Raw genomic sequence first — 10742 nt, 5'->3', positions numbered from 1 at the left:
CTATTTGTGTGATTGCCCTGACGCAAGTATCTCTCCAAACTAAGCGATCACACGCTAGAGTTTCCAGCTGAGTGGGGCTGATGGCAGTGCGCTTCAGAAGGTCCTTGGTGTAGTCCTTGTAGCGTTTCTTTTGGCCACCAGCAGCACGCTTTGCGTCATGTAATTGACTGTAGAGGACTTGGCGGGGCAGGCGGTGTTCAGGCAGTCGGATTGTATGATTGTATGACCTATCCACCGTAAGTGCCTTTTGGCATACACACATACACACACACACACACACACACACACACACACACACACACACACACACCTAGCCCCACATACATATACACGCGTACACACACACACACACACATACAGCCACTTAGTCATATACATATACACACACACATACACACACATAGCCACACACACACATACAGAGCCACAAAAACATATACATACACACACACACATAGCCACACAGACATGTACTGTACATACACACGCACGTATACATATACATACACGCACACACACACACACAGTCATATACATACACGCACACACACACATAGATATATACACTGGCTTGTCCACCTGCATGCTTGCTCTGTAGTTTTTGGGGTTAGTTAGCGGTAGCTTAGCTAAGATGATTTGGAAAGACGAGATTTGGGTCGATTGCTGCTCGTGTTTTGGTCGGCTCCGTGTCGGTTTTGTGTTTCGTTTGTGGTTTTTGTTGCACATTTCCAGTGCTTGACGTATGCCTCCGTGTGTCCCTGCTCCCCGGATTGGCAGTGGATGTCACCCCCCCGCCCCAAAAAAACAAAAAAAAAATCAACCATTAATATGTGTGCAGACGAGGTAAAAAAAAAAAAAAAAAAGAATGTGGAAAACGTAAACACTGGACACTGCCGGGACAACCATCTGAAACCCCCCAAGACGAAGGTCACCACGGTTGTATTGGGTAACAGACATCGAACGGTGGAAAACATCGGTCGTTGATGAGAGGAACATTGTGAGAATTTTCAGGTAAAACCCTAAAACAACCGTCAGTGACATCAGCAACCACCTCCAAAAGGCAGGAGTGACGGCATCACCATCTACAGCTCACAGAGGAAGACGTCATGAACTAAAGTAGACGCCACACCAGGAGAGACGACCCATTAGTAAGAAGAATAGGAATACGACCCACAAACAAACCACTTAACGAGGTTGGAACACCTGGAAAATTTTCAGACGAGATCTGAACCGTACGAGGAGAGGTCCGGTTTAGGAGAAACATTTATAATTGAAGAAACAGGGACACTAAGGTGGACGTCCTCCGATGAGCAGAATCACATGAAACTTCAGGTGAACTCCTAATCCCTCAAATCCATCCCAAGAGGCGGAGCTTGGAAATGCTCCAAGACGGAGGAAAAACCTCCACAAAACCAGGCCAGGGCAGTTCTGCGTAGTATTTAACCTTGTGGGTCATTTTTGTGAGCAGAGCACTTCTGTGCTGTCAGACAAGTGGAAGATTGAAACATTCAGTCTTCTTTCCAGCTTCATAATTTTTACATATCTCCTTGGAAACGGAATGCTGGCTAATTTCTTGATTTTCATCCACCAAAACAATACTATCCTTGTGCTGCGCAGGCTAATTTCATTATATGATGTCACTACGCCCGTCGCAGCTGTTGTAAAGATGCCATGAGGAGGCAGAAAAGGCAGCTAAAGGATCGCTTTAAAAAGACTCCTACACACGGTACGATTTTAGCGCCCTTTACAAGATGATGGAACCTGGACCTGCTTAACCTCCGGTATGAAGTCCAGAATGCTACACACACTGAACCATGATGAGAACTGAGCTGGAACACCGACGTTCACACTCCCGGTTGAGTCCAATGAGGAACAAAGAAAACAGGCAGGTCCTCTACTGACCACTAGGGTCCAGATCCAGACCTGCAGGTCCTCTACTGACCACTAGGGTCCAGATCCAGACCTGCAGGTCCTCTACTGACCACTAGGGTCCAGGTCCAGACCTGAAGTTCCATTATTATTTCATAAAACAAGGAAACAGCTGATGAGCGTAACAGCAGCAGCAGGACGTCACATGTAGGATTTATATTTGCAATATGAGTAACTGGAGAGACGCAGACATCCACAAGCTGCCCAGCCTCAGAGCTGAGGACGCCATAAACCGGCGTACGTCCGGAACCACAAAGGATGATGGTGTTTGAACAATTGGACACAAAAATACACAAAAATAACAAACCGGGCGTACGCCGATGCATCAGAGGTTAAACACCTCAGATGCCACGACTACGACTCTTCAGACTGATGGACGGTCTCACCTTGTGGAAAGCTTGCTCTGGATCTTTTTCCATATCCCAGATTTTCCGATGAAGCCGACTGGTAGGAGCTCCGTCTGCAGAACCAGCGTCCACACAGGGTTTATTGGATGTTTCCACGATTACAAGAAAAATCAAACACAAACAAGTTCTCAAGGTATTTGTTGTGTTGTTTTTTTCTTCCAGAGGACATGGTTTTCTTACTTCATTGGAGCAGGTTCATTGTTGAAGTTTTCAGGTGGATCTTTGGAGACGTCACTCTTCGTAGACCGACAACTGGAGGCTGCAGAATTCGCTCTTCTGAAGTAACGACCTCTGAAAAACCCAAACATCCTGATCTTCACATCTCATCAGTCAATGATCACACAACTGACTCCTTCTGCACAAGGTAAGTAGGAACAAGGCAGGAACTAGGAACCGGGAACTTAACCGATAACCCCATAGGAGACACATCACACCAAAAACAGCCTGAAATAGACAGACTTTCTTCTGATTGGTCAAGTATTCTCAATTTAGTTTTTTCTTCCATCCTTCTCTCATAAACATCTCACATTTAATATCCACAATAACTGAACTGAACTCTAGGTCAGAAAATCTATATTTCTACTTTGTCGTCCTTATTTTCAAACTGAATCAGTCTTTACAATCCGTCAAACTGCCTTCAAAAACACAGCAGGAAACTTCATGGCCTCAGCTTCTAACGCTGGACTATTCCATCTATTCTAGTATTTATCAAGTCCTTCAGAAGCAGAGGTGATGAATCTCCTCCTTTTGTCTTTATTGACAGTAGTTTGTGCAACTTTTTGAAGTTAGATTTTACACAACAATAACGTGGGAGTTGACAGATGGAGATTCTTGTACAGGCAGGTGTTTTTACAGACTTTTTTATACACTTACAAAGCTAACATTTTTGTTTGTAGGGATCCAATCTACAAGGTGTACTGACAATAAATGACTATTCTATTCTATTATAGTCTGTTCTAGGTGTGTATTTCTACTTAAAGTAAACTGAAATCAGGATTAAAAATGCTGACCATAATTCTTATATCTGGATACATTTCACACAATTTTAAGGTTTCCCAAAAACCAGAGAGAGTAGGAAGTGGGAAATAACCCTACAAAAGGAGGGGTTGTCTGCCTCTGAATAATGAAAAGAATTGTAAATAAATAAATAAATAAATAAATAATATATATATATATATATATATATATATATATATATATATATATATATATATATATATATATATATATATATATAAATAATTTGAATTATTACATGTTTAACATATAATAATTCAATTTTAATATATTAGTGATATTCTTATATACATATATTCCTATACACACACACACACACACACACACACTCATTAGCGTTATCCTTCTCTTTTCCTTAAACGCCATGATGAGAATCAGTCAGTTACAACAACAGTAAAATATACCACTTAAATCTCTACATTTGGAATATCTTCAAGTGCTTATTTGTACATATTAATGTGCCATGTTCTGTTTTGTACTGTTTTGTGTCTTTGTACTGCAATTGAAAAAGTCAATAAAAATATTTGCCAAAAAAAAAAAATCGTGGGGGCCTCGCTGGCGGTGGCTTTCCTCCCGCCCTCTTCTCCCCTCTGTGGGGTTGCTGGTGGTCTGGGTTCCGGGTTTTTCCTCGTTGGCCTCTGGTCTCGCGGGTTGCGGGGTTGCTCCCTCCCCTCCCCCACTATAGATACACTTCAGGTGGAGCTTTGATAAGACTATACCACACACACACACACACACACACACACACACACACACACACACACACACACACACACACACACACACACACACACACACACACACACACACACACACACACAGAAAATATAAATGAGTCATAAAATCAGTTAACAGCTGTCTTACCTTGTGTCTGAGGGTCCAGGTTCATTACTGAAGCCTGGAGGTTCATATTTGGAATGGTCACTCTTCATAGACAGACAGATGGATCCTGGAGACTCTGGTCTCTGACTGCAGTACTGACTTCTGCAAACACAAATTCACATCAGTCACTCATAATATTGATGTTGACCACTGAAGACGATCTACACCAGGGGTCTCCAACCCTGGTCCCCGAGAGTCCTGCTTGGTTTAGATGTTTCCCTGCTTCAGCACAGGCTCATACAAATGACCGATACGATGACTCTTCAATCTCGTGTCTTCCCTTCTGCCTTCAAGCAAGCTCGGGTCACCCCACTGCTGATAAACCAATGCTCAACTCTGCCCAGGTTGAAGACTACCGTCCGGTCCCACTGCTCCCATCCCAACGTCCTGAAATCCCTGTTTCAGTAGTTTCTAATGTCACTAACAATTACTAATGTCCTAAAACTGCTGCAGACTCTCCTGGACCAATCTGGAGAGCTGGTTTCATCCTGAACCAAACTCTGGTCTCTGAACCAGCAGGACCACGTGGTTGAGGAACACAGAAGACACAGTTGTTGAAAAACAGGAACAAGAAGGAGTAAGTGATGTTTGAAGAAACTAAAACTTCAAATAAACCGGCACATACAGAAAGTATAGAGTCATAATGAGTCATAAAATCAGTTAACAACAGTTGTCTTACTTTGTGTCTGAAGGTCCAGGTTCTTTACTGAAGTCTGGGGGTTCATATTTGGAATGGTCACTCTTCATAGAGAGACAGATGGATCCTGGAGACTCTGGTCTCTCCTCCTCTTTCTCCACACAATCATCCATCTTCTGGACTTCAGTCATTCAGACACATGAACCAGAAACACAGACCATCTTTGAATCTGTAGACAGAAACCTTATTAGAACTTTATTAGATTTTACATTCTTTCACCCACTTTACATGAATGACTTTGTCAAAACTCCTGAGGTGGAAAAAAGAGGTTTTACTGATACTGACGATGAGAGAGAATTGAAACTGAGAGTCGCCTCCAATTTGATGTCAATCTGTGAAGCCGAGTATTCGCCTGGAGAAGATATGTTCTGTTTCATTAAAAAGTCAAAGAACGACTTATGAAGTTATCCAGGAAACCACTTCTTCTCTGATTAACACTAAAGAGCACAAGCCTGAACGTTACCTGCTCGTATTTAGTTTTCTACACAAAAACATCAGAGTTTATTCTGGATCCAGACATGAAGGTCAGTCTGAGATCAGCGGTGCGTTTCCCAAAACCACCGTTGATGACGATGTTCACCACTAACATAGTTGGACCCAGGCAGGTAGGGATGGGAATTGATAAGATTTTATCGATTCCGATTCCATTTTCGATTCTGTTTAACGATTCGATTCTTTATCGATTCTCTTATCGATTCTCATTTGAAAAAAAGGAGAACAAACAGGTGGATTAGCATCAACTTTGTTTTATATCTTTGAACAAAAAAATACAAGTGAGGTCTTAAGACGCCCCCAGCCTCGGGCTCCTCGATAGTGTGCCAGGGGGTCCCCACAAAATTATTTTTAATATAAAATATGTATTTAATATAAAATAATAATAATAAAATCAATATTATTCTGTAGAAATGAACTAAATACAACAAATTATTCTGTGGCAATTACACAAGAATATTCATTTACATGTTCAACACCACAAACTTAGTCACTGCTCGGTGACATTCATCTATTCTGGCCTGATACTCTCCCCTGCCTTGATGAAAGGAGAAGCTAGCGGTAGACTTAGGGTTGCCACCTTTCAGAAATAGAAATAAGGAACACCCCGATTTCAGCAGCACAGGCGCCAAAAAAAGGGACATCCCCAAAACTTCTATAATGCATAGAAATGTATTTATTTTATATGAAAAACAAAAAGCTTTGATTTAAAGTTTAAAGTGCTTTAATAGCATTGAACTTGCAGGACTGTACATACGTACCATACTGGTAACTGAAATAGCCTCCTATGCTACGTATCAGCCAAGATGTAGAATATAGCCTACAGGTGAAGAATATGGTGTAAAAGTCAATAATTCAACTTAAAAGGTGAAACCAATACATGTATATTACATAGTCTCATTACAGGCAAAGCAAGATGTGTTAAGCCTTTATTTGTTTGTTTATTGATTTCATAATATATTCTAATTTTTTGAGATTTTTTATTTTGGGTTTTCATAAACTGAGACATAATCACCAAAATTATAACAAATAAAGGCTTGAAATATCACACTTTGCATGTAGTGGGAAATAATATATTTGTTTCACCTAAAGTTGAATTTACTACGAATGAAGTTTTGCAATATATCCAAATTTTCCGACCTTCACCTGTGTATTATGACATTAATAAATAAGAGCATAATATGTGTCTGTATTGGTTCAATACGGAACGCAACTTTTAATTCCCAATTACGGAACAATTCCGTATTTCAAGGGACGGGTGGAAAGCCTGACGAAGGTTCACAAACACGGTTGTTAAGTTGTTTGGTTGTAACGACATATCTGGACCTGCGGGGAAAAGATTAGTTCCTGGTTGTAACTTTATCAATGATGGAAGTCGTAGTTGATGGCAGGTGGGAACCCACCGATGGAAGTTCACCTTTATCATCCAGTCCATCATCTGGTTCACCTGGAAGAACATCAGCTGCTGTTGTTAACCTTTATGAGGTTCCATTTGGACCATGAATGTTCTTAAACTCATTGTTTGTCTACTGATCATCCAGCTAAGGCATTAGTTCGTGTTTCTGTCACTTTTAACTGTATTTTATTCGTATCAAAGCTTTAAACCTCAGTGTTATAATAGATGTGTTATGTAGGGTGTTGGGAGGAAATGTAGACCAACCTGTGAGTGTGTCATGTGATCAGAGCCAGAATACTTGTTAAACATCCCAGACAGAATTCAAAGATGTGAGCATAAAAAATGAGTGAACGAACATGTGTCATGGTGAGCTACAGTCATGCTGGTATGTTAGGAGACTGGAAGCTAGCAGAAATGTTCCTGCTCTTAAAACAACCTCATTTACTGATTATTTCACAAAGATTTGATTATAAATTGTTGTTCTGTTTTATTTGAAGTACTAATTTCTCGTCTAGCTGTTAATATCAGGGTATTTGTAATATCATGTATTCTGATGGATTTATTCCATCCATCCAATTTCTATAGCTGTTTAATCCTGTACAGGGTCACGGGGGTCTGCAGGGATCTATCCAGCTCATTACAGCTGAAAGACAGGATTTATTGATTTATCTAAGATGTGATTTTATTGATAATCATGTTGTGGTGGTTGATATGTGACTGCTTTATGTAAAACCTTAAAGGGAACCCTGCATATTAAGACATGTAGTCCCTAATTAGCCACAATTGTTCTCTTGTACTAAAATATGTTGTTAGAAACACATAAAATAATCTAATTGCTTTAAAAATCTACCATGTTTATTACATATTTTGACCTGCGGGAGGCGCCATGTTTTACCTGCGCAATGCATTCTGGGGGCGATGACGTACGACGGTGGCTCTGGGAAGATAAGCCCCATTAGTTTAACTGGGACAGGTATCTAAAACATAGTTGAGCAGCTCTCTCCTGGCCGTGGAGGCTGACGAGGGAGCCCATAAGACGTCTCGGTTCAGGCAAACTGGATCAAAGTTCTGTGATGCACGGGAGATCTGCAAAAATGATCAATGTTGTGCGCGTAGCCTACGGCGTAGCCTGCGTAGGCTACGCCGTAGCCTGCGTAGCCGGGGCTCTACAGCCCGCAGCGCTCCACCACCCGCTCTCCGCTCTCCGCTCTGCGCTCTCGCTACCGCCGCCGGGATGGAGACGCCGGTGGGCAATATGCACGTTTGAGTGGGCATAGCCCCCCCCTCTCCCCCCTAAAACCGGCTTCGGTGCTGGGTGATGACAGACCGGAGGCTGAGGGGACTGGCCCGGGACTTTGACGAAACGGGAGGCGCAGACTTCGCTTCAAATAGGCAAGAACATCTTTATTTAATTTAATGACGCCAGATCTGGCTGGGGTTTTTATTGTAGCATCGGTTATCTGCTAGTTGAAACGTGTGGTCTGTTAGTCTATCTGAGTTTTATGGTGTTTTTATAGTTCATGCTGTATGGGGCTGCACTTTTTTTTAATTTTATTTAACTTTTTTGTAGGTGCGCCGTCACCTTAATGTTCAGCTGTGTTTTCATCTGTGTTTCTGGTGCGCCGTCACCTGTTTAGCTGTGTTTTCATCTGTTTCTGGGTGTCAGAACAGTGGACGGGGGCCAGCAGGTGCCACCGTGTGACGTCACTACCCAGAATGTAAACAACAATGGCGACCTACATGTTAAATTATATTTTCAAATTTTATAAAAACGAAGACATCAACAAGGTTTTTTATATCACATTGTTATAATTGATACCAACATTTATCTTTTAAGACCTACATGTCTTAATATGCAGGGTTCCCTTTAAAGATAAACTCTTAAATTATCTGCTGAAGGCAAATCAAACACATCTGGAAACATCGTTCATCATGTTCTGGGTCTCTGGAAAGCGCCTAGCTACAACTTCTGTTGTAATAGACGCTATATATAAATAAAATTGAATGGAATTGAATTGTTTCAACGTTGGAGCTTCAAACTAACATCGTTCAAACTTCCATAAAACAACAGTTTTCAATAGAAACAGTCTTTGAACAATATTCAGTTTTTCAGTATAAACTGTTCTGAAATCATCACATTCCATTTAACTGCATGTTCAAAATAATGCAGCAAAGTTTTGGGAACAAATTCAATCAAATCTGATCAAACCGTAATTTCCAGCTTGGAGAACCTCTAAAAACCTTACACATCTGTCTGTTGAGACGACGTGACGCAGTCTTTTTAACTCACAGAATACCCAAAGTAACACCTCTGGGAAGCCACTCACTCACTCATCCACTCATCTTCTTCCGCTTATCCGTTCCCGGGTCGCGAGGGCAGCAGCCTCAGCAGAGATGCCCAGACTTCCCTCACCCAGACTCTTCCTCAAGCTCCTCCGAGGGGAGTCCGAGGCGTTCCCAGGCCAGCCGAGAGACATAGTCTCTCCAGCGTGTCCTGGGTCTTCCCCGGGGTCTCCTCCCGGTGGGACATGCCTGGAACACCTCCCTAGGGAGGCGTCCAGGAGGATCCGGTACAGATGCCCAAGCCACCTCAGCTGAATCCTCTCAATGTGAAGGAGCAGCGGCTCGACTCCGAGCTCCTCCCGGGTGACCGAACTCCTCACCCTATCTCTAAGGGAGCGTCCAGCCACCCTGCGGAGGAAACTCATCTCGGCCGCTTGTATCCGCGATCTTGTCCTTTCGGTCACTACCCAAAGTTCATGACCATAGGTGAGGGTAGGTGCGTAGATTGACCGGTAAATCGAGAGCTCTGGGAAGCATGTACATTAAATCCAACTTTGTGAGACTAAATACAGTTTACCGACCTGTTAAAATGTAGATAAAACAAAAACCAGGAAGACAGGGAATGTTCAAAGACAGGAAGGTCATCACACGTCTGTCTAGCTGACCTTATGATGACCTTCTATACTTCTGTTATGTGTTTCCATCTGAACCCAAACCTCAGATCTCACTTCACACCTCAGCTGAACTCCAACCAGAACCACAGAAATGACATTTAAACAGCAAAAGAAGAATGAACAAACACTAACCTGGTCTCCTCTGCTGCTCCGTCCACGTCAACATGGACTCTGAACTCTGAATACTTTTATGAGTTAGACTCAGAGATGCTCCTCCTCTCTACAGGTACAGGAAATCACGTGACTTTCGAGAAGAGTGCGCTCGTGTGTGTGTGTGTGTGTGTGTGTGTGTGTGTGTGTGTGTGTGTGTGTGTGTGTGTGTGTGTGTGTGTGTGTGTGTGTGTGTGTGTGTGTGTGTGTGTGTGTGTGTGTGTGTGTGTGTGTTATAGTCTTATCAAAGCTCCACCTGAAGTGTATCTATAGTGGGGGAGGGGGAGGGAGCAACCCCGCCACCCGCGAGACCAGAGGCCGACGAGGAAGAACCCGGAACCCAGACCACCAGCAACCCCACAGAGGGGAGAAGAGGGCGGGAAGAAAGCCACCACCAGCGAGGCCCCCACGATTTTTTTTTTGGCAAATATTTTTATTGACTTTTTCAATTGCAGTACAAAGGCACAAAACAGTACAAAACAGAACATGGCACATTAATATGTACAAATAAGCACTTGAAGATATTCCAAATGTAGAGACTTAAGTGGTCTATTTTACTGTCGTGGTAACTGACTGTTCTATTTCGTCCCTACTGACCGCCAGGCGGTGCTGTAAGCACTGGATATCTTCCCTCGCGCATGCGCATGTCGAGTACAATACCAACAATGTCACGTCACCCGTGACCCCTGCATGACCCCCGGAAGGGTATATCTTCCGGCGTCAGCATGGGATCGGCTCCTTATTCTTCTCGCATCGCGCGTCTGAAGTACAGGACGGAAATAGGAGCTTTGTGAAGCTCCTTCCTTTCCTCCCTA

At 42.7% G+C, this 10742-nt stretch overlaps 1 protein-coding gene across 1 annotated transcript in view; it reads right to left on the bottom strand.

The window, feature by feature from the left end:
* Window positions 1-2283: 2283 nt before the first annotated feature.
* LOC133456413 (tapasin-related protein-like) overlaps window positions 2284-10742 on the bottom strand; it is a 28662-nt gene continuing 20203 nt past the window's right edge. Inside the window, exons 7-10 of the mRNA XM_061734888.1 lie at window positions 4915-5053; window positions 4218-4337; window positions 2517-2627; window positions 2284-2389 (exon numbers count right to left, since the gene is read on the bottom strand). Of these exons, the coding sequence (XP_061590872.1) occupies window positions 2284-2389; window positions 2517-2627; window positions 4218-4337; window positions 4915-5053 (476 nt within the window). The remainder of the gene's footprint in view (window positions 2390-2516; window positions 2628-4217; window positions 4338-4914; window positions 5054-10742) is intronic.

The sequence above is a fragment of the Cololabis saira genome, chromosome 12, assembly GCF_033807715.1.
Source record: "Cololabis saira isolate AMF1-May2022 chromosome 12, fColSai1.1, whole genome shotgun sequence".
Lineage (NCBI taxonomy): Eukaryota > Metazoa > Chordata > Actinopteri > Beloniformes > Belonidae > Cololabis > Cololabis saira.
This window is presented reverse-complemented; position numbering and strand designations above follow the sequence as displayed.